Genomic DNA, 24411 nt, shown 5'->3' with positions numbered 1-24411 from the left:
GCGTGTGTTAAGACTTGCACATAGTGTAGTGTATTCTTAAAATTGTTAAAAATTAAACGATTTAACAGCCTCCAAAGCCCCCAATCATGCGGGCCCTAGGCAACTGCTTATGTTGCCTAGGGCTGGATCCAGCTCTGGATTGTTATGAAGAATCAGGCTTTTAGTTTGGGAGAAACTGGAAACATCCCCTATTCTGCTTAGACCAATCTCAGGTGGAAGTTAAGGATGGTGGTCTAAAGGCATTGCTGATCCACCACCTGGTAGTTCTTATGTGGTACAAATCTCAGAGGTCTGTGTCTTCTGACAACAAGTGGACATACAAGAGTTGGGATATGGCATCCCCAAAGGGGACGATACCTAGTTCCCTGTTTGTGGCACAGAAGTCCTCCTCAGCTGTTACTGAGGGGATACAGCACTCCCTGGTCTAACAGAAAAGTGTTGTGGGGCAGATGTATCTGGATCTTGTCTACTGTTACATTCTTTGGTCATTGCTTGTACCAGTGGGGCAGTGTAGGATCTGATGACATGGTGGCATCCGAAGGTACATCACTACAGGCTTTCGTTTTTAAAGATGTCAGAGCTAGGTCTTGTTTACATCCTTGGACCTAGGATCCTAAGAGAGTCAGAGATCTCCTTACATCCCTCCTGTTTTTTCTTCAATTATACGTCCATGTAACTAGCATGTGACTTCAAGGACATGGTGGACTTGTCTAAAACTGCTGATAGTTATTTTTGCTCACTTAGGCCAGAATGGAATTATGCCTGCTCAGCCTAATAGTCTTTGGTTTGAACAACAGGAAATGGTACAGTTACTGACAATGTGATGTAACCATAAATAGTAAATGCAATGATCACGTAAATCTTTATAAGGAAGGTGATATCTGCAAGCCCATCTACTAACTTTAATGAAGGCAGATATGCCCTAAAGTTCTGTGTATGCTTCACATGATCTTTTTATTTTTTACAGCCAAACAATAACAAAACGTTCTACAGAAATAATGAAACAAAATGGTCCCTAATGGGGCAGTTATTTGCTCTGGTCTTCAGTTAAAGGCCGGATTGATGGACTTACAAATGCACTCCTTAGGAAAACAGGCAGACTGTACAGCAGTAAAGTGCCAAGAAAGAGCAGAATAGGGTTTGGGTATTTTCCACCTTTATACCAAGTATGTCAAATTGTCAAAAGTAAAGGGATGTCAGCCTAGCCATAACGGAAGGGTGCTCAGCTCTGAAAGTCTAACTAGATATCAGACCTTAGTTTGTGTTAAGAGTTCTCTGAAGTTATCACTGCAAATGTATTCCACACAAAGAACACCTATGCACCCAGTACCATTTTTTTTTAAACTAAGCTGCTCCAATATTGCTGCTACTGGTTCTACTTCAGTGCTGGTACAGCAGCAAAGAAAATCAAATCTGTTTCTTAATTACATAATGCCAAAAAAACAGACTGTCCCTGTTAAATGAACACTACTACTTCAGCAACACTGAAAAAATAAGTTATGTACTCACCACAACGTTCCATATGTGTTGTCGATCTTCGTTCATTCTTGACAGTTGGGTTTGGTCCTGATCCTCTGAACTGACTAGGCCGCTATACAGCTCGCCCCAGCCAAAAACTCTAGAGCCAAGTCCCTATTCACAATGCCCCTGTGTATGTTAACTCCGATCGAGTTTGCAAATTACAGCAAGATGAAGTATACATAATATATGGGAAGAAGCCATGTCCACGGTAAATACCCTAATGCCAGCACAGGACAAGGGTATGAACCTCCAGGAAATCTCAAAGGAGGGTGGGATATCAAGAAAGAAAGAGGATCGATAACACAGATGGAATGTTATGGTAAGTACATAACTTCTTTACCTGATGTTGTCAATCTTCATTTATTCTTGACAGTTGGGGCAGAGTCCCCAGCTACTTATATCCTGGGTGGCCTTATGAAAGGATATTCCTGAGAACCACAGAACCAAAGGATGCTCTTCCCCTGGAGACCATATCCAATTTGTAATGAGTGATAAAGGTATGAGAGGTTGCCCAAGTTGCAGCCACACATATTTCATCTAGAGACGCCTTGGAATGAAAAACAGCTGAAGTGGCAATAGATCTGGTTGAGTGAGCCCTTACAGTCGCAGGTATTTTACGACTGTTTTTTTCATAAACAAAGGTAACGCAATCTCTTAACCATTTAGACAGGGTCACCTTAGAAACAGATTTACCTATCTTTCATCCTGAAAAGGAAACAAACAGTTGGTCTGAAGTTCTACAATTCTTAGCCTTGTCAAAATAAAATCTCAGCTGTCTGTGGGCGTCTAACAGATGCAGACAGCATTTGCCTTTGTTAAAGAAATTTGGAAAGAAAACTGGTAAATGAATGGACTGATTGATGTTTGACTCGGAGACCATCTTAGGAAGGAATGAAGGGTTAAGTCCTCAAGGACATACTGTCTTTACGGAAGATTATGTATGGTAGTTTTGCAAAAAGTGCCTGTATTTCTGAAACCCTTCCGGCAGAACTAATAGTTACTAGAAAAAGAGTTTTCCAGGAATAAACTTGAGATGACAAGTAGTAGCTGGCTCAAAGGGAGGTAACACAAAATATTGCAAAATGAATTTAAGGTCCCATGGGGGATCCTTGAATGGAGGTTTGATACATAGGATTCCCTTAAGAAACACTTTGCATACGTGGTGGGAAATTAAGGATTGGTCATCACAGCCATTGTGAAAATAAGAGATGGCTGCTAAGGTAACTAACGGTTAATGCAGATGCTCCTTGGTTGAAGACATTCGCGAGAAAAATCTAAAATTATTCCAACCAGGGCTGAAAAAGGATCCAAATTATTCTTAGAAGCCCAAACAGAAAATCTTTTCCATTTAAAGGACTACAGTTTCCTGGTGGATTGTGTAGAAGAAGCCAGAAGAATTTTTCAGAGAGGGAAGTACTATTAGATTGCCTGGCGACTAATGGAATTGGAGGGACCAAGCCGTGAGCTTGAGAGAGTGAAGGTCTGGGTGTGACAGCAGATCTGTTACTAGGTCCAGAATAAAAGGTTGATGAACCAAGTGAGACCATAGGAGGGGAAACCAAACTTGCCTGGGCCAAAACGGGGCAACGAGGATTACTCTGGATCGCAACCTCTTGGCTTTCTTCAAAAAAAAGGGGAATGAGGAGAACGGGGGGAGGGGAATGCATAAAGAAGACCCGAGGGCCAATCTAGGAGGACACCATCTCTTTGTGACTCTCCCTATGGAGGAAGTATGGCAAAGTATGCGCTGCACTTGTTTACTGGGGGAGGCAAATCGGTCGCAGCAAGGCTCTCCCCATCGGCAAAATATTTGTTTTGCCACTTTGGGATTTTGAGACCACTTATGCAGCAGTAGGATGTGTCTGCTCAACTTGTCTGCTGTCACGTTAGAACTCATGGGGATATGCACTGCCACAAGAAAGCGGTTAGAAGATATTGCCCATTGCCAAACTCAAGACAGCTTCCCGGCAGATGGGTAGGATTTGGTTCCATCTTGTCTGTTGATGCATCAGACTACTGACATGTCTGACTGAACTGCAATCATTCCTGGAGGAAAAGCAATTTGAAGGGCTTGCCACGTTAGGAGGACTGCTCTCATCTCCAGGACATTGATGTGCAAGTTGGTCTCTTGAGGAGACCACGTGCCTTGGGCAGTCCTTCCCAGATGATGTCCCCCCTACCCCATCTGGGAGGCGTCTGTGGTCACTGTGGTCTTGGGCATACGGATCTCTTCTGACTCCATCCACGAAGACAGATCTTTCGAATGCATAAGGATGGACCATTGCGAGGTCAGAAACCACTGAATTATTCTCATGTGAAACCGCGCCATGTGAACTAGGGTTATAGTTGCTGCCATGGAACCCAGGGTTTGAAGAATAAGAGCGGGCACTTTTCATTTCGGTAAAATGGATTGGACTTGGCATCTTAACTTTTGTAGTCTGTGAAGGGGTATGCAGGACACTGTATCGAGTTGTCCCCAATGTACTTCAAAAGTCTTGAGTGGGCGACAGCTGAGATTTCTCGTAGTTCACTGTGATGCTTAGGGACTTGAAGAGATGCATGATGAACTCTAAGTTTTGTGTCAGTAGATGCCTGGTGGGGGCGGTAAGGAGGCAGTCTTCTAGAAAAGGAAACACCCAAAATCTGTTTAATCTCATGTGGGCCGTGATGGCCACAACAAATTTGGTGAACACCGTGGGGGCTGTGGTGAGACCAAATAGCAGCGCTCTAAACTAGTAATGACTGGCTCCTAGCCAAAAGAGGAGGAACTTACTTGAGCGCTTGTCTATTTTTATGTGATATATGCATCTTGAAGGTCTATAGAGCACATCCAATTGTCTTTCTCTAGAAAGGAGAGAATAGACTGAACTGTGACCATCTGGAATTTTGTCTGCTGAACAAAAGTACAGTTGTGTACACTTACCATAAATGTAGATGTTTGAGTGTATTCACTGTTGCAGTCATCACATTTGGATTATCTGCTTGCAGCAGCCCTCAGTCAGCCTGATTAACAAAGTCTTGGGTCCTGCATCGGTTGCTGTCCCTTCTTCAGTGACGTCAAGTCGTCAGGGGTATAAAACATGCAGCCGATGCCATTTCATCAGTTTTTCTTGCACCATATGTCAGGTGCCCCCCTAATGGGAAGCAATTAAATCTATAAATAAACAAGGATATACCTCCAACAAAAAAGCAAATACACCAAAAAGCTTTTTGAGCACAGTAAAGGAGAGTACAGGTATAGCCAAAAGAAGTAAGGGGGCTGGAGGAAGGGTAACCAGGACTGCAACAGTGAATACAATCGAACATCTACATTTATGATGTGTACACAACTGTACTATGTTCTTTGTGTTTCACTGTTGCAGTCCTCATATTTGGGTAGATTCCCAAAGCTAAGGATGGGAGAAGGAATTTAGATAGCATTAGGACCAGCTATAAGGCCCTGCAAGACTGCAGTGGCAAAGCCTGCTCTGGATTTAGAGAAAATGGGCAGATGGTAATGCTTGGTGAAAGTATGTACAGAACTCCAGGTAGCAGCTTCTAGGATGTCCCTGGTAGGGACGCCTCTGAGAGAGGCTGTAGAGGTAGATGCAGCCCTGGTTGAGTGGGGTCTGATGCCCTGTGGGATAGGTTTTCCATGCTGCTTGTAGCAGAAATGAGTGCAATGGCCTATCCATTTGGAAATGGTTTGCTTTGAAATAGCCTTCCCCTCTGCCCCTGCAGAAAATGCGACCAGCAGTTGTTCAGATTTCCTTTGACGTTTAGTTCTGTCCAAATAGAATCTAAGTTGTCTGTGCACATCTAAGGAGTGCAGCATCTGCTCCCCTTTGTTCTGTGGATTAGGAAAGAAGGTTGGCAAATTAATGGACTGATTAAGGGCCACACTGGATACCACCTTGGGCATGAAGGAGGGACTGGTCCTGAGAGACACCCTGTCCGCATGAAAAATGATGAAAGGCTCCACTGCCATAAGAGCCTGTAATTCAGATACCCTTCTTGCTGAAGTGATTGCTAAAAGGAAAGCTGTTTTCCAAGAAAGGAATTTTAAGTCTGCAGTAGCAGCTGGCTCGAAAGGAGGAAGAGTGAGTTTCTCCAACACAAAGTTAAGGTCCCAGGCTGGGGTTGGAGCTCTCCTGGGTGGTCGTAAAGTTTTGGCCCCTCTGAGGAACTGCTTAAGCAGTGTGTGAGAAAAGAGGGGAGGTTCTGTGTCATAATGAGCTGAAATAGCTGAGGCGTGGATTTTGATGGTGGAGAAAGACAGGCCCTTGTGAATCATTTCAGTTAAGTATTGCAAAATTTGAGGTAAATTGGGCACTGCTGTGCTCATCCCTTGAAATTGGTTCCAGGCACAGAATCTTTTCCATTTGTCAGCATAAGATTTTCTAGTACTAGGCCTCCTTGCCTCTAAAATGATATCCATCACTGGTTTACTGAGCGATGGTAAAGGAGAGATTTGGTAATTTAGCTAGGCTGTTAGGTTCAGTGTGTGAAGCTGAGGGTGCAGAATTTGTTTCTCCTGTTGAGACAATAGGGTAGGAGTCTGAGTCAGGTGCCATGGGGCCGACAGTGACACATTGCACAAGAGGGGGTACCAGTGTTAGCGTGGCCAGTCTGGTGCAATCAAAATTGTCCTTGGTTTGTCTTGTTTGATCTTTAGTAGTGCTTTGGAGAGCAGAGGAGGAAAGGCATAAACTGATAGTTTTTTTCCAGCTGAAGGACAGAGCATCCACTTTCCAAGCTTGTTTGTGGGGAGTCCTTTTGCAAAATGTGTCCCAACTGATAGTTCTGGGGGGAGGCAAACAGGTCTACATCTGGGCTCCCCCATTTGCTTGTCAACATGTTGAAAATCCTTGGTTCCAGTTTCCACTCGTGTGGGTCCATGAGGTTTCTGCTTAATTCGTCTGCCAGTGTGTTTAGTTTTCCTGGCAGGAATTGAGCTTGTAAATGCACTTGGTAGCTCAGGGCTGTGTTCCACAATGCCATGGCTAGTCTACAGAGAGGGTAAGAATGTGTACCCCCTGCTTGTTTATGTACCACATAACAGTGGTGTTGTCAGTCTATACCATTAATTGTCCTGGAAGAATGTGGTCCTTGAAAGCTGTCACAGCATTCTGTACAGCTAACATTTCTTTTTGATTGATATGCAGGTGCATTTGACTTGGGTTCCATTTGCCCAGAATGCACTTCCCTGCCAGGTGAGCCCCCCCATGTACAGTCTGATGCGTCTGTTAGGGTTTGTGTGACAGGGGGTAGTGTGAATGGTAGTCCCTTGTTTTGGTGGCAGGCCTCTGCCCACCAAAGGAACTCTCAGTGTAGGCAAGGTATGATAGGAATCATTGCTTCTAGATCCTGTGAATTTTGACACCATAGGCTTTTGAGATACCACTGCAGTTTCCTCATATGCAGTCTTGCATATGGAATTAGAAGAATGCAGGAGGCCATGAACCCTAATGCCTGTAGTATTTGCCTTGCAGATAGCAGGGTTTTTGTTGCCACATGTTTGAAGTAGGTTGTCAAATGAATTTGTTTCTCTGGCGTGAGGAAAGCCATCTGGGAAGTTGTACTCAAGCTTTCTCCCAGGAATATAATTTGTTGACAGGGTACCAGGTGTGATTTATTTTCGTTTATGGTGTACCCCAGACAGGTTAGCACCCTTTGTACAAAGGCCGGATTATTCAAAAGTATGTCCTGGCTTTCTGCCTGAATTAGACAATCGTCCAGGTATGGGTATATTTGAATATTTCTTTGCCTGAAAAATGCAATGACTGGAGCTAGGCACTTTGTGAATACCCTGGGCGCAGTAGATAAGCCAAAGGGCAGTGCAAAGTGTAGCCTGCTTTGAAGTGTAGGTATCTTCTGCAAGATTCCCTGATTGGAATGTGCAGGTATGCTTCCTTTAAATCTAGTGTTGCCAACCAGGCGTCTTTGCCTAGCATAGGGAGCAACTGGTGAAGAGTCAGCATCTTGAATTTTGGAATCACCAAAAAGGTGTTTAAAGTAGACAGGTCCAGGATAGGATGCCATGAATTGTCCTTTCTGGGTACCAGAAAAAGTCTTGAGTAGAAACCTTGTCCCTTTTCCTCTTCTGGTACCAACTGAATAGCCCCCATGCTTGAGAGAGAAAGTACTTGGTTTTGGGCCTCTACCCACTGATTTGGGGGTAGATCTGGCCACCCGCTTGGTGATGGTAATTTATGGAAGTGAAATCTGTATCCCTGGGACACTATATTTAAAACCCATTTGTCCTGGGTAATGAGTTCCCAGTTCTTTGCATGAAGAGCAATCTTTCCCCTCAAAGGGGCAGTCAGTTGAGAAGTGCTTGGAAGTTTTAAAAAGAAGTCACTGAGACAGTTTACCATAGGGGGGAGTTTTATTACTCTCAGATTTGGAAATGGAGGCTCCCCACTACTTAGTCCTGTGCGTACCTTGGGATTGAAGCCTGGGAGCTCTGCTGGATCTGGGTTTGGACTGAGAAGGTCTGGAAGAGGCAGGAAAGGACCAATTCTTGGAAGGTCAATGCCTACTAAAACTTGGGGGTTGTACTTGTAAAAAATCTTTAACAGTTTGCATAGATTTAGCTTTTTCCTCCTTTTTAAGAACAACTTCTGCCTTGTTGCCAAACAGGCGGTCCTGGTTTAAGGGAGCATCCAGTAATTTTGCTTTAACATGATCTGGCAAGGATTGCTCCTTAAGCTAAGCATACCTTCTAAGTAGAGACCCAGTTACTACAGCACTGCAAGATGCCTCTAGTGAATCAAAACTACATTGCAAAGTACGTTTTCCAACTTGTTCAATGCAGTAAATCCTGTAAATCCTTATTTTCAGCACAATCAGGAATCAACATTTTCTGTTTAAGCAATCCAATAATATACTGCTGATACTTTAACATATGAAACTGGCAGTTTAAGGCCCTAATGGCCAAAGTTGCAGAAGTGTATACCTTTTTACTCCATCTATCCAGCACCCTGGAGTCTCTATCAGAGGGGGTAGGATTTTTGCCAGTAGTAGCTTTAATGCCCTTGGGTCCCTGTAAAATGGTCTCAGGACCAGCAGTAGGATTTTTAAAAAGGAAATTTTGAGAGTGAGGGACCCTGTAATATCTACCAGGTTTTCTGGGAGCAGAAGGTAAAGAGTCAGGAGCCAAGCTAGATTCCAAAAAGGCATCATCAACAATGTCTAGTACAGGAGGTATAGCTAAAGGCCTGTGCTGGAGCAGGAGTAAGAAGTCCCTAAGCCTCTTTTTAGAATCAGAGAAATCTTGACTTTCCCAACAAAAATGCTCCCTGAGAGTATGCAAAGTTTCACCAAAAGAGAAATCCTCTGGGGGGAAGCACAGGGACTAGAGTCCTCAGCATCAGAATCCTCATAGGTAGATAAGAGTAAATCCTGGTCATCAGAGGAAACAGAAAATTCAGAATCCTGGTCAGAAGTAGCATAAGCAAACTCAGTCCTAGGTCTCTTAGAGGGGAAACGCTGGCTTCCCCTGATTAAAGTAATAAGGTCTTCAGCCATTCTTATAATTTGTTTTTTAGGCATAGAGGCCTGACCATGCGGTCTGGGCGTCAAGTTTTCTAGGCATGGTTTGAGTTTTAGGCCTTGAAGAAGAAGATGGTATCGGTTTAATACGCAAGTCAGTAGGCCTGAATACACCCTCAAAAGCCGGTGCCTGCACAGCAGCTCTGGACCCATCCAAGTTAGAGACATCCGCAGATTCCACAGTTGAAGCATCTAGCAGCATACCGGACTCCGAATGGGTCTCAGTAGAGGCCTGCAAATCTGAAGTAGCGGGTATCAGGGGCTGCGAAAGCACCTCACTAAGCACCGGCGAACTGGCGACTGGCTTAAGAGAAGCGTCGTCGGCAGCTTTGTACCTAGGTGGCCTGTCTCTGTCTTTATCTTTGTATTTTTTGGAATGTCGGTAGTCGGACGGCTTACCGAAGACATATCAGGATAATTGAACCGAGCACCAAAATATTTAGAAGCGAAAATATACCAATGATGGATAGTTCGTGGTTTAAATAAGGCATAAAACTGACAGCAAGGTACATCGTGGTCAGGGCCTAGGCAAGGAATACAGTACGAATGAAAATCTTTATGAGGTAGTTGCTTTCCACACGAAATGCAATTATTTACTTTTACTAACAAAGTTTCCCCAACGGGGTACTTAGCTTTTAGTTGAAGACTTCGGTTCTGAAACTCGAAAATGAAAATTTCAGGAGTCGGCCGACCGGCACTTGCGAACTGCTTCTGCTTCGGGCACAGCACAGCAAAAAAGGCTGGTGTAATGGCATCGGCTGCATGTTTTGTACCTCTGACGACCTGACATCACAGAAGAAGGGATAACAACTGACGCAGGACCCAAGACTTTGTTAATCAGGCGACTGAGGGCTACTGCAAGCAGACAACCCAAATGTGATGACTGCAGCAGTGAAACACAAAGAACATCTTGATTAAAAGGCTGAGGTCTACTACTGGCCTCCAGTCCCCCGTCTTTTTTGGCACTAAAAGAAAAAAAGAAGTTATGTACTCACCATAACGTTCCATCTAAGTAGTTGTACTTCATTTGTCTTCAACATGTGAGTTACAGATCCGTACCAGAGCCACCATATCCGCATCACCAGCATCTGCTCCAAGCGGTCAGCTCCTTCCCTTACCCATAATGCCCCATCTCCTTCCTCCCTTCAGATCGAGTTTGCTGCCCTGTACCTAGCATATACCCAACCCAACAAGACCTAGCACAACTGGCATTCCACAAAACCAAAGCCAAAGCATGGCGTAAGGTATATCTGATGAGAACACCTTCCACTCATATAGCCAGTATCACAATGACAAGGTAGGGGGAAGGAGTGGGATGGTTGAAGGCAAATGATGTACAACTACTCAGATGGAACACTATTGTGAGTACATACGTTCTTTATCTGAAGTAGTTCACTTCATTTGGTCTTCAACCTGTGGGACAGAGTCCCCAACTACTTTGCACCTGGGAGGCCCTCATGGAAGGATATTCCAGAGCATGGCAGAGCCAAAAGGTGCCCTGTTCCTGGAAATGATGCCTACTTTGTAATGAGAAATGAAGGTATGAGATGAAGACTATGTAGCCGTTGAACAAATACCATCCAATGACACTCTAGACCAGAAAGCCGCTGACGTAGCCATGGATCTGGTAAAATGTGCTCTGACTTGACCTGGTGGGGAAAGTCCCCTACCAGAATATGCCCAATAAATGCATTGGGTAATCCACTGGGCAACTGTAGCCTTTGATATCGGTTTGCCTAAGGAGGGTCTTGAGTAAGAAACAAACAACTGGTCAGATTTTTGAAAGGCTTTTTTTTCTGTGCAAATAGAACCATAATTGACTCTGCACATCTAGCAAGTGTAACTTATATTCTTCTTTGTTTTGGAAATTTGGAAAGAAGACTGGGAAATTGACTGTCTGATTTATATTACCTTCTGGCACCACCTTTGGAAGAAAGGAGGGGTTGGTATGCACAGATACCCTATCCTTGTGAAAGATCATGTAAGGAACTTTGATAAGACAGACAGAGCTTGGAGATCTGACACTCTCCTGGCAGAGGTAATGGCAACTAAGAAAGCAGTCTTCCAAGATAAATGCTGCAAATCCACTGAAGCCGCAGGTTCAAAAGGGGGTGAGACTAAAGCCTGAAGCACTAAAGTAAGGTCCCACGGCAGTGTAGGATCCTTCACCGGGGGACTCAGGAGAAAGGTACCTTTAGGGAAGGTCTTGAAAAGTTTAGCTGAAGCCAAAGAATTCAAGCTTTCCCCCACATGAAAATTCAAGATAGTGGCCAGTTGGACTTTGACAGTGGAAAAACTGTCACCCTGCTGAAAAATACTCACTAAGAACTCCAACACCGCAGATACTGGAGCAGTAAAGGGATCCAATGTTTGCTGCAAAGCCCATACTGTAAAACGTTTCCATTTACTACAGTATACTTTTCTAGTTGAAGACTTGTGAGCCGCCACCATAATATTTTTAACTGGGGAAGATAAACCGGGAGTCCTAATTATCATGGGAACGGAAGCAACCAAGCTGTGCACTTCAGGCTTACCAGGTCTGGATGAGTGATCACTGAGGGATGGGAAATCAGATCCGGAACTGGATCCAGAGTCCAAGATGGAACTACTAGGTGAGACCAAAGTGACTGGAACCAGACTTGGCGAGGACAGAATGGGGCAATAAGGATCACCAAGCTCCCCAGCCTGCGTGCTTTCTGAAGAAACTTTGATACCAAGGGCAGAGGTGGGTAAGCATAAAGTAGACTGGGAGGCCAAACATGAGTCAGCATCTCTGGGTGGCTTCCCCCTGAGTGGGAGGGGTTCAGAGTGAAGAACTCGCTGCATTTTGCATTGGAAGGAGATGCGAAGAGATCCCAGCAAGGCCGACCCCACTTTAGAAAGATCTGCTCCGGCACTGAAGGATTCAGAGACCGATCGTAAGGCATCAAGACAGACCTGCTGAGCCTGTCCTCCAAAATGTTGGACTGTCCCAGAATGTGCATTGCCACCAGAAAATGGCTGGTGGAAAGTGCCCATTCCCACACTCTCATGGCTTTGCGACAAAGGGGGTAAGATCTGTTTCCCCCCTGTTTGCTGATATACCAGACCACCGACATGTTGTCTGTCTGAATGGAAATTGTCTCTAGAGGAAGATGGACATGAAGTGCCTGCAACGCCAAAAGCACCTCATCTCCAGGACATTGATATGCAAACTGGTCTCGGATAGGGACCACGTTCCTTGGATGCATTTATATTACTTGATCGAACAGTGAAATGTTCTAACACGTAATAATCGACCCCTAAATGTCAAAATGCCATAATGTCGAACGGCAAAAAAAAAAAAAAAAAAAAAAAACATAAAAAAGTATAGTTTTGTACCTACCATAAATGTAGATGTTCGAGTGTTCACCCTGCTGCAGTCATCACACTTGGGTTATCCTGCCGTCAGGCAGTCCCGCAGTCGGCCTGAGTTCCAAAGTCTTGGTCCGGTGTCAGTTGCTGTCGCTTCTTCCCTGACGTCAGTGCGCCAGGGGTATATAAGAGGCATCCAACACCATTTTCTTCAGTTTTTCTTGCCCCAGATGTCGGGTGCCCCCAATAGGTAGGCAATATATCTATATATATATATATATATATATATATATATATATATATATATATATATATATATATATATATATATATAGCTATATAAAAAATACATATAAAAATAAAACAATACTTTCAGGCACAAGCAAATACACCACAGAGGTTGTATAGGATAGAATGGTATAGATAAGTCCAGCTAGTTCAGAGGGGATGGAGGGAGGGTAACCTGGACTGCAGCAGGTTGAACACTCGAACATCTACATTTATGGGAGGTACAAAACTGTACTATGTTCATCGTGTTACCCTGCTGCAGTCATCACACTTGGGTTGAATCCCAAAGCTAAGGATGGGTGGTGGAGTTAAACAGGGTTAGAAGAAGCTATTAGGCCCTGCAAAACTGCAGTGGCAAAACCAGCTCTAGTCTTAGAATATAGAGGTAAGTGATGGTGTTTGGTGAAGGTGTGCACTGAACTCCAAGTTGCAGCTTCCAGAATATCCTTGGTTGGCACCCCCCTGAGAAAGGCTGCTGATGTAGCTGTAGCCCTGGTGGAGTGGGACCTAATGTTAGCAGGTACCGGTTTCCCATGATGCGTGTAGCAGAAACGTATGCAATGTCCTATCCATTTTGAAATGGTCTGTTTTGAGATGGCTTTTCCTTGTGATCCTGCAGCATAGGCTACAAAGAGCTGGTCAGAATTTCTGAAAGCCTTAGTTTTATCCAAGTAGTAACGTAATTGCCTATAAATGTCCAAAGAGTGCAAGAGTCTTTCTCCTTTGTTCTGGGGATTTGGGGGAAAGGTGGGCAAATGAATGGTTTGGTTTAGGGCCACACTGGATACCACCTTTGGCATAAAGGAAGGGTTAGTTCATAGAGAGACTATGTCTTGATGAAAAATGAGGAAAAGCTCCACTGCCATTAGTGCCTGTAGCTCTGAGACTCTTCTAGCTGAAGTTATTGTTAGTAGCAGGGCAGTTTTCCATGAAATAAATTTTAAATCAGCTGAAAAAGCTGGTTCAAAGGGCGGCAGTGTAAGCTTTTCCAGAACAAAGTTGAGATCCCAAGTAAGTGTTGGTGTGCTCCTGGGTGGTCTTATGTTCTTAGCCCCTCTGAGGTACTGTCTTAGGAGTGGATGTGAAAATAAAGGAGGATCCGTGTTGTAATGAGCTGAAATTACTGAGGCATGGATCTTAATAGATGAAAAGGAAAGTCCTTTGTGCAACATCTCAGTTAAATATTGTAGAATCCGAGGAATGTTTGGATCTAGGGCAGGCACAAAATCTTTTCCATTTGTCTGAATAGGTTTTCCTGGTGCTGGGCCTCCAGAATGACATCCATAACAGCTTTGGATAGAAGTGTTGGCTGGTTGTTTAGGTAATTTGCCATGCAGCCAGGTTTAAAGTCTTGAGCTGGCTGTGTAGAATCTGATTGTCTCGCTGGGTGAGCAGGTGTGGAATCCATTGTGGGCCATGTTCCTTAGAATTGGATACCAGTGCTGGCGTGGCCAGTCTGGTGCAATGAGTATCATTTGTGGTCTCTCTAATCTGACTTTCAGCAGTACCTTTGCTAGAAGAGGCAGTGGAGGAAAGGCATACACTGTTAATGTTTTCCAAATGAATGAGAGGGCATCCACTTTCCAGCTTGTGGATGGAATGTCCTTGTGCAAAATTTTTGAAGTTGGTAGTTTTGGGGGTGGGCAAACAGATCTATGTCTGGGCGTCCCCATTTTTGAGTTATCTTTGCAAATACTTGTGGATCTAGTTTCCACTCGTGGGGATCCATGATGTTTCTGCTTAGGTCGTCTGCCAATGTGTTTTTCTTTCCTGGCAGGAATTGTGCTTGCAATTGAACTTGGTAAGACAATGCTGTGTTCCACAAGGTCATTGCTTGCCTGCATAGAGAGTAGGAATGTGTGCCCCCTTGCTTGTTTATGTACCACATTACTGTGGTATTGTCCATCTTTATTATTAGTTGTCCTGGGTGTAAGAGGTCCTTGAAAGCTGTTAGGGCATTCTGTACTGCTAGCATTTCTTTTTGATTGATATGCAGATGACTTTGATCTGTAGTCCATTTGCCCTGAATGCACTGTCCTGCCATGTGTGCTCCCCAGGCATAGTCTGATGCATTTGTTGTCATAGTTTGCCTGGCTGTGGGTAAGGTGAAAGGCTGACCCTTGTTGAGGTGACATGCCTGTGCCCACCATAGAAACTCCTGTTGGAGGCAGGGAATGAGTGGTATCATTGTTTCCAAGCTGTGGCTGTGCCGAGTCCATACGCTTTTCAGGCACCATTGTAATTTCCTCATATGCAGTTTTGCAAATGGTATTAGTAGTATGCAAGATGCAATGAAACCCAAGGCCTGCAGAATTTTTCTTGCAGGGAGTTAGGTCTTTGTTGCCATTGTTTTGAAGTATTGAGTCAGCTGTTGTTGCTTGTCTAGCGTGAGATAAGCCATCTGGGCCGTTGTAATCAAACTGGCACCCAGGAATATTATGTTTTGTGAGGGCACTAGTTTGGATTTCTTTTCGTTTACTGTGTACCCTAGGCTACTTAGAAGGTGTTTGACAAATGCCAGATGCTTTAAAAGAATGTCCTTGCTTTCTGCTTGAATAAGGCAGTCATCCAGGTATGGGTATATTTGAATTCCTCTTTGTCTGCAGTATGCAATTACTGGTGCCAGGCATTTTGTGAAGACCCTGGGTGCAGTAGATAAGCCAAAGGGCAGTGCAGAGAATTGATAATGTTTTGAACCTGCAATGAAGCGGAGGTATCTTCTGCAATTTTGTCTGATAGGGACATGCAGGTATGCCTCCTTGAGGTCCAACGTTACTAGCCAAGCATTCCTGCCCAGCATGGGAAGAAGCTGCTGTAGTGTTAGCATCTTGAATTTTGGTACTTGTAGATAGGTGTTCAGAACTGAAAGATCCAGAATGGGTCTCCATGCTTTGTCTTTCCTTGGGACTAGAAAGAGTCTTGAGTAAAATCCTTGTCCTTGCTTCTGTGTAGGTTCCTGTTGAATGGCTCTCATGTCCATGAGAGCTGGAATTTGTTTTTGTGCCTCTGCCCATTGATTTGGTGACAGGTTTGGCATTCCTTTTATCCTTGGCAAGGTATGAAAGTGGAATCTGTATCCTTGTGGGACAATGTTTAGGACCCATTTGTCTTTTGTGATGATGTGCCAGTTGCCTGCAAAAAGAGCTAATTTTCCTCCCAAGGGAACTGCCAAGAGAGATTTGCTTGGTAGTTTGAGGATTGAGTCATTATGGTTGTCTTCTGCTAGCTTGGGGCCTGTCCTCTCCTCCTTTCTGGGTAGCAGTACCCCATTGGCGAGGTTTGTAAGGGCCTTGTGACTGACCTCTGCCCCTTCGGTGTCTGTATTTGCCCCTCTGTGATCTGTCCGAAGCTGGAAAGGACCAGTTTTTTGTTGGCCAATTTCTGCTGAAACGAGGGGGTTGTACCTGTAAGAAATCCTTGACCGTCTGCATAGACTTTGCCTTATCCTCCATTTTCTTTAAAACCTGTTCTGCTTTGACACCAAATAATACATCCTGCTGTAAAGATGCATCCAATAATTTTGCTTTAACATGATCAGGCAGGGTTTGTTCTTTTAACCAAGCATGTCTACGTATAACAGAGCCAGTAACAGCTGCTCTACAGGAAGCTTCCAATGAATCAAATCTACATTGTAAAGTAAGTTTGCCCACCTGTTCAGCTACAAGCAACAGATTCTGCATTTCCTTGAATTCGGACTGTTCAGAATGTGTGCTATTTTTTTGTTTTAATTGAGACATTAAGAATTGCTGATATTTCAGCATGTGAAACTGACAATTTAATGCTCTCATAGCCAGAGTAGCTGCGGTGTATATCTTCTTACCCCATCTATCTAGGGCTCTGGAATCCCTTTCAGAGGGTACAGGATTTTTAGCCATAGAAGCTTTAGCCCCTTTGGGGCCCTGGGAAATTGTTTCTGGGTCAGCCACAGGGCTTTTATAAAAGAATTTGTGACAGCCAGGTACTCTGTAGTACCTGTCCGGTTTGGCTGGAACAGGAGGTAGAGAGTCTGGATTTAGACTAGACTCCAAGTAAACATCATCCACAATGTCTAAAACTGGAGGGACAGCAAGTGGTCTGTGCTGTGGTAGTAAAAGGAACTCTCGGAGACTTTTCTTAGAATCAGAGTAGTCCTGGCCTTCCCAGTGGAAATGTTCCCTCATGGTATGAGGTCAGAGGAAGCATAATCCTCCTCTTGTCTTGGTCTTTTATCTGGAGGGGGATGGGAACCCCTGATTAGGGTAATCAAATCTTCAGCCATCTTAAGTATATGTTTCTTAGGCATGGGTCCTTGAACTGTAGAGTGATATACAGTCTTTTTTGGCTTTAATGGAGTTTTAAGCTTAGCATAAGATTTAATGGTGAGTGTAGTCGGTCTGAAGACACCTTCTGCAACTGAAGGTGTTTCTACTGCACCGGGATCTCTTTCTGCTCTGGTGTCGGAAGGGCCTAAAGAAGATGGCTGCGACGGCCTAGTACACTCGGCTTGAGAATCCGCAGCTGTCTGGGGTTCCAATTCTGCGGTAGTCAGGGGCTGCGTAGGTGCCTCACTGAAAACCGGAGAACCGGCGACAGGCCTAGCAGAGGTCTCGGAATCTGGCTTGTTCCTAGGCTGCCTGTCCTTATCCTTGCGTTTTTTATGCATGCCGGTCGTCGGCTGCTCTGACGGCATGATATAATTACATTTTCTACCAAAGTAATGTCGTGCAAAGTCAAAACGGCGTTTGATAGTTCGTTTATTAAACCTAGCACAAAACCGACAACCTGTGACATCGTGGTCTGGGCCTAGGCAAGGAATACAATAAGAATGGAAGTCCTTATGAGGTATTTGCTTCCCACAAGAAATGTAATTGTTAACTTTTTCTGACATCGGACTGAGGCAAGAAAAAGGTTCCCCAATGGGGTACTTAGCTTTATTGAAGACTTCGGACTGAAATTCGATTCGAAAATCTCAGGTGTCGGCCGACCGGCACTTGCGAACTGCTTCTGCTTTGAGCACCACACGGCAAGAAAAACTGAAGGAAATGGCGTTGGATGCCTCTTATATACCCCTGGCTCACTGACGTCAGGGAAGAGGCGACAGCAACTGACGCCGGACCAAGACTTTGGAACTCAGGCCGACTGCGGGACTGCCTGACAGCAGGAAAACCCAAGTGTGATGACTGCAGCAGGGTAACACGATGAACATCACCCAAACCATAAAAATGCTCTAAGCAGGGGGGCAAGTCGCCCTGCACCCCCCACATCCCTGCCACTTAAATATACCAACGCTGAGATCGCACTACAGTGCAGACAATGGAAAACTTCCATGTCCGCACTGTACGGAGATCTCCACTGAACTGTTCGACATTCCGCCAGTTCGACATTTAGGGGTCATTTATTACGTGTTCGAACATTTCACTGTTTGATCACATAATATAGACCCCCTTGGACCGCCCTGTCAAAGCAATGCCCCCCCTGCTGAGAGGCATCCATGGTCACCGTGGCCTTGAGAAAGGGTGAAAGAAAGGGACGTCCCCTTATTAAATCTGGGGAATGAATCCACCGCCGAAGAGAGTCTTTGCACACTCGGGAGATTCATACTGGTTGAGACAAGAGCAGATCTAAAAGAGACCACTGAACAGCAAAAGTGCACAGAAGAATCCGCATATGAAGGCACTCCAAGGGTAGAACATTGATCATGGCAGCCCATCAACCCTAGTGCCCTCAGAACTGTTTCTGCTGTCGGAAACTGGACTTGAAAAGTATACAGCATGTGCAGCTTCAGGCTGTGTATCCTGTCTGGAGTAAGGAACACTCATCTGGATAGTGTCCAACCAAGCCCCAGTGAAATCTAAGGTCTGAACTGGGATCGGCGATGATTTGTTGAGAGTGATGGTGAAGACCAGTCTTTGAGTTAAAGACAGGAAATAATCCCTGGCCTGGCAAAATTGATGCTTGGAGGGGGACAGCAAGGAGCCAATCATCCAGGTAAGGAAAGACCTGAATGCCCTGAAGCCTCAGGTGAGCCGCTACTACTGCCATCACCTTAGGGGCTGTGGTGAGACCAAAGGGAAGGGCTCTGAAATAATGATTGGCTCCTAGCCAGAAGCGGAGGAACCTCCAAGAGCGCCTGTCCATCTTGATATGGTAGTACACGTCTTGAAAGTCTATCGAGGACATCCAATCATTTGCCTGCAGGTAGGGCAGGATGGATTGAAGAGTGACCATCCAGATTTTCGCCTTGGCTACTGACAAGTTCAATGTGGATAGATCCAGAATGGGTCTTAGGTCCCCCTTTTTCTTTGGCACTAAAAAGAACCTGGAATAAATGCCTGACCTTGATTGGTCTAGGGGGACAAGTTGGATGACTCATTTTCTTAGCATTTCTATCTCTAGTGCTGCTTCCACACTTTGTGTGGGTGGGATGTCTGGGAGGTGCTTCGGTGGAAGCGGTGTTTTGGTGAATGGAATTGAATAACCTCTGGTTATGATTTTCAACACCAAACGGTCTGTTGTTATGGACTCCCATGCTGCTGGGTGTAGTGATAGGCACCCCCCCCGACTGCCTCCAGACATGAGCAGCCGAGCAGCCCTTCAGGGCTGCTGAGCGGGTCTGTCTGAGAACGGTTCTCAGGACCTGAAATTCCTTGGACTTCCTCTGCCTCTAGGGCAGCATCTGTCATAATCCCCTCTGAGGGAAGGTGAGTCCTGAGTGCCCCGGGAAACCACCCAAGACTTTCGGAACCATATCATCTTCGTCCCTCGCTGATTCCTAGAGAAGGATCTTTGAAGGGAGGAGAAGCGGATCCCAACGGCAGTGTCTTCCCATCCTTCTCACTGTGGACCAAGGTCTCTCAAACTGACTTCCCAAAAAGGGAAGAAACGTCATACGGGGCACATTTGTGAATGACGCCTTGAAGGGTTCCGAGAATTGACAAAGCCAGAGCGAGACGTGGCACCTGATGGCAATGCCTGAATCAGCTGCCCTAGCGGCTCCTTCTGAAGCATGGGAGAGGAGGTGCATGAACGTATTTGCTACTGCCTTTGAGAATGGCCATTCGAGCGGAGAACGTCTTCTTGTCTGCCGCCGACATGAACTCAGGGGTCGACTCAGCAATCAACTTGACCAAGTCTCTCTGAAACAGAATCACATGTGCCATGTAATTCAGCGGTCTTACAGAGAAGGTCACTGAAGCATACACCTGCTAAATCGGTTCATCATACGCAACTCTTGGTCTGGAGGATGGACCGAAGAGCTCTCCTGTGCCAGCTTTTTCTTCATGGCCACTGCCACCACTATAGGATCAACCGGGCACCCCTTGTTACAATATGTCATATCCGAGGGTGGGCCGAGGACCTTATCAGGGAGCTTGGGAATGGGTTCCACAGTGTCCGGCTCCTTCCACGCCCGAGATGTTTATCAGGTCCACAAGGGGATGCATGGGAGGGGACACACAAGAAGTAGACAAGCCTGTGCCGAATGCCTCGAGAAACACTGACTCAACCAAAGTTAGTTTTTGGGCAGACAATCCCCCCCCCCCTTTGGCGAAGGAGTACAGGTGTGGGGGGGGACCTTCCCCTTCCTCCAAGTCAGTGTCTGAGGTGAAGGACTCTGGTGGGGAGTCCAGGTGCCTCCTTTTACAAGTTCGCTCACAAGGAACCTCCACATCATCTTATCACATCCTGCTGCTCTTTCACTGGAGCTTCCTGAGGCAAACCAGGCACAGGCGGTCCCTGAGATGGTAAGATTGTCGGGACCACACTCAAAACAGAGGGAGTCAGGACGGAGTCCGAAGACGAGATGGTCAAGGGTCTCCACGACATCGAGAGAACCCTCTCCACCATGTCAAAGGCTGAAGGAGACGGACCTCCTGAACAGTACTCATAGGAGCCGATCCCCTCTGATGCGACAGGGGAATCAGAACAGAGGAGCCAAGATACCGAAGGGGATAATGCACTCAGACACACTTAGAACAGACAGCACCCCCACAGATCTGACCTCGAGGCTACAGCTCCGACACCTCGGATCTGAACTGGTCGGATCCGACACACTCAAGGCAATGGCTGACGTTGAGGTACAAGGTTCCGTCGGCGCTGACCCCTTGACCCCGAGGATCCTTGGATCCAGGAGCTCTGAAACGGAAGGCCGGATCAGAGAAGGAGTGATCAGCGTAAAGAAAGGTTGCGAGCTCCCCCCTCCAGAGGGAGAGGGGGCAGACAAGACCCCCCCATCTGAATTTGGGTGTGGATAAACCTCCACATCATCATATCCATCTCCGCTTCACTTAGGCTCTGGTTAGAGTGGGAGGACGATGCCACTGACACCGATCTGGAGTGCCGATGAGGGGACATCCCTAAAGGTGACTGGATCCTTGACTCCTACGGCTCTGGGGAGAACCTCAAGAGAATGGAACCGGGAAGATCCAGGCCTAAAAACAGGCCTAGTCTTCGGTGGCTGGCTGGTCGGGGGACTGCTTCTTCGGCCCATCTTTCTTAGGCTTCTCCCCCTCCCCAGATCTCTTGGCAGGAGTTTGAGTCCCAGCAGCTGGGGAAGAGATAAGTATGCCCTTTAAAACAAGTTTACACCTCCTGTCCTTCAGCGCCCTGGGATTAAACCCAGCACAGATAGCACAGGAGGTTTGCAGGTAGGCCACTCCCAAACACAATATGCACAGAGTTTGGCCATCGGCTGGAGAAATCTTATGGCCACACACTGTGCATTTTCTGAAACTCTGTTTAGGAGTCTTGGAGATGACTCTAAGCAGGCTCAGAAAAAAACAAAAACAAAAAAACAAACAAACACACTCTCTCTCACGAAAGGATAAAGTTAGAAAAGAAAAGGACTTTTTTTTTTAATACGACAACTGCACGGGGAGGTGAAAGAAGAGTAAGAAAGAAAATGAATAGACTGGAAAACACCCCAAAAAACACAACAACCAACGATTAGCTGAGAACCCAGACCACGATGCTAGCTTTCCAGCAGCAAACGAGTTCTGATGGGAGGAAGGAGACAGGGGGCATTGTGGGTAAGGGGAGGAGCTGAGAGCTCAGATCAGATGCTGGTGATATGGCTGTGTAGGATCTGGTACGGATAAGTAGCCCACAGATTGAAGACCAAATGAAGTAAACTACTTCAGATTTTGAGTAAAACCCAGATCCTAACTGGTCCGGTGAGACTTCTTGTATGACTCTTTTTGCAGCAGCAGCCTTTGTATTTCCTTGGCAGCTTGATCTCTCTGATGGGATGGAACAATGGGGATTTTTCTTCAGGAATGTGTAATTATGTTGAAGGGGATACTGTAGCATCTGGCAATGACCTTTTGCACCCAGAATTGGATGTTGTCACCAGGCTGACAGGTGCAGGGAAAATTTACAGTTGGGGACTATCTAGACAGTGAGAGAAAAAGAATTAGGGAGAAAAAACTTTTTTAAAAACTATCTCAAGAAAATAGAAATTATAAAATACCTGAGAGAAAGACTGACGTGTCTTGCTGGCAGAGCTGCAAACGAGATTTGAGGTAACAAATAGGGACTTGACTCAAGAGTTTTTGTGAGCTGCATAACGGCCAAGCCAGTTACGAGAATCGTAACCAAATCCCAACTGTCAAGAATAAACCAAGACTGACATCAGATCTCATATTATACACCACCTGCAGATTTCTGCACCCCTATGCTCAATAAAGAACAGTTAATTATTAATATTTTAAAACTCTGATAGTACAATTTTATTTGTAATCAACTATCATATAGAAGTTCTCTGCATGACAATGTCTTTTTTCAGTTTTAAAATGTTTTAAGCTTTTTGTACATACAAATGGTGATGGTCCAGTAGTAAGTAACTAGCTAAGTAGGAAAAGGTTCCAGTTGCTAAAAGCTTTTCAAGTTGTTTACATGAACGCAATGTTCTAATCTTCCGAAACCCTTTTTCCTGTACAGGCTTTAAAAAAAAAAAATCAAGCAGCATATAATGACGCCTTCTTGTAAAACAAGATTTTGCTTTCCTCACATAGTGTTTTTGTGTGATATATACAAACTGGGAGTTGAACCATACTTGCTGAAGATCACTTTGAAAAATGCTTGTCCTTAGTGGCAGGCTGCAAAATTTACATCTGTCCTTTCAAAAGTGCCAGCATGAATTCCAACCCCTGGTAAGTTATACAACTTTAGATTTCACAGTAGGAGTTCCCCATACAATTAGGGAGAGAGAGAGTTGGCCAAGTGACCATGTTCATTAGCAGCTTGGTCCAGTATGATTCTGAGACATTAAAAATGACTGGACTATTTCTTCTGTTGATTGACTGCTGGTATTTACATCCTCTAAAGCATCTGTAACTGAGAACTGTCTATCTCGAAGACGATTCCAATTTGCCAAAATATTGTGGTATTCAAATACTTTTTCATAGTTTCCAACTGAGTTATACAGTTTAATGAGACCTCGGTAATCATATTCTAGTCCACTATAGCCTTCACCAAAAAGTTTCTTTCCTGAAAATAAAATACAAATAGATTACTATCACAGAACATGGAAGGAAGTTCAAACATTAATCAAGTAAAAACCCTTACTGTAAGACGTTTCAGCACAATACAAAAAGCTATACCACGTAAAGGATCTGTGCAAGAGAGTGCATTAAATTCAAGTTGAGCGCTATGAGTTACAAAAGAAGTAAGAAGAGGCTCACCATTATCTGGAGTAATATTAAAAATAATGAGGAGGAGGCAGAAGTGAAGTTCCACACTTTAATATCCAAAAATGAAGTGCTTTCCTCCTGGTCCATTGGCTTAATTTTTGGATATTAAAGTGTGGAACTTCACTTTTGATTCCTTCTTGTTGTTAATAGTCGGAAGTTCTGATTGGTGTTATATTAAAAATGATGGAAGTGTAACGTCTGTATTAAAATTTTAATTTTGTTAAACAAGAAACATCTTTACTGAATGATCACTTATGACAACGGCAATCATACATATAAATAAATGAAAACAAACCATAATGAAATATTTTCAGTTGCAAATATTATATATCACACACAATCTTCTATACAGTCACTGTCAAATCAAACATGTATATCTCATTCATATTCTGTCTTCCCTTAAACCTCATTCCTCCTTTAAAACATTATTCTGGAATACTGTTTCCACGATTCAGATTTCTTTCTGTATAATTTGCTGCTACCCCTTTATAAAGATTACACTTCCCGTTCTTTTAGCCCTGTTACTAATTCATTGCTTCTAATAGTTAGTTTACACTTATTTCCATTTTCTAGTAATTTTTTATTGGCAGCAACCAGAAGTAAACTCAGCATGTTGATATGTCTACGTAATTCAAATCCTGCATCACAGCTCAAAAAATCATCTCCTTAGTTGCACTAATTAGCTCACCCAGTATTTCCGACAGTAGTCTGTAGGGAATTTTTTAAAGTCTGACAACTCACTACAGTCCCAAAAATATAATCCCAATTGCCTCTTTCTTCCCCATCATATCTCCAACTTTTGCATTCTCCCTGAGGAAAAGCTCTTTGTAGTATGCTTGGAGTATTAAAAAAGTATGCAAACACTTCCAAGCAAAAATCCTAAATCTTCTAGACTTTGCTGCATTTTCGGGAGCCATACATCATCCCAGTGTTTCTTTGTGAAGTGCTTATCCAGTCTTCCCAATTCTTTCTAACCTCCTCTGGTTGACTTCTATAGCCATCAAGCAATATTTGGTACGCCCAACTAATTATCCCTTTTTAACAGCAGCTTTTGTTCTAGACTCTAAGT

At 44.5% G+C, this 24411-nt stretch overlaps 1 protein-coding gene across 2 annotated transcripts in view; it reads right to left on the bottom strand.

Annotated features, from left to right (window-relative positions):
- Positions 1-22353: 22353 nt before the first annotated feature.
- The window catches only part of APPBP2 (amyloid beta precursor protein binding protein 2), a 1023983-nt gene continuing 1021925 nt past the window's right edge, over positions 22354-24411 (bottom strand). For both annotated transcript variants that reach the window (XM_044054555.1, XM_044054556.1), the window contains exon 13: positions 22354-23139. In XM_044054555.1, coding sequence (XP_043910490.1) covers positions 22886-23139 — 254 coding nt within the window. In that variant the 3' untranslated portion in view covers positions 22354-22885. The remainder of the gene's footprint in view (positions 23140-24411) is intronic.

Source organism: Protopterus annectens, chromosome 13.part0 (assembly GCF_019279795.1).
Source record: "Protopterus annectens isolate FY-2018-M chromosome 13.part0, PAN1.0, whole genome shotgun sequence".
Classification (NCBI taxonomy): domain Eukaryota; kingdom Metazoa; phylum Chordata; order Ceratodontiformes; family Protopteridae; genus Protopterus; species Protopterus annectens.
The sequence above is the reverse complement of the archived record's forward strand: the minus strand, read 5'-3'. Positions and strand labels throughout refer to the sequence as shown.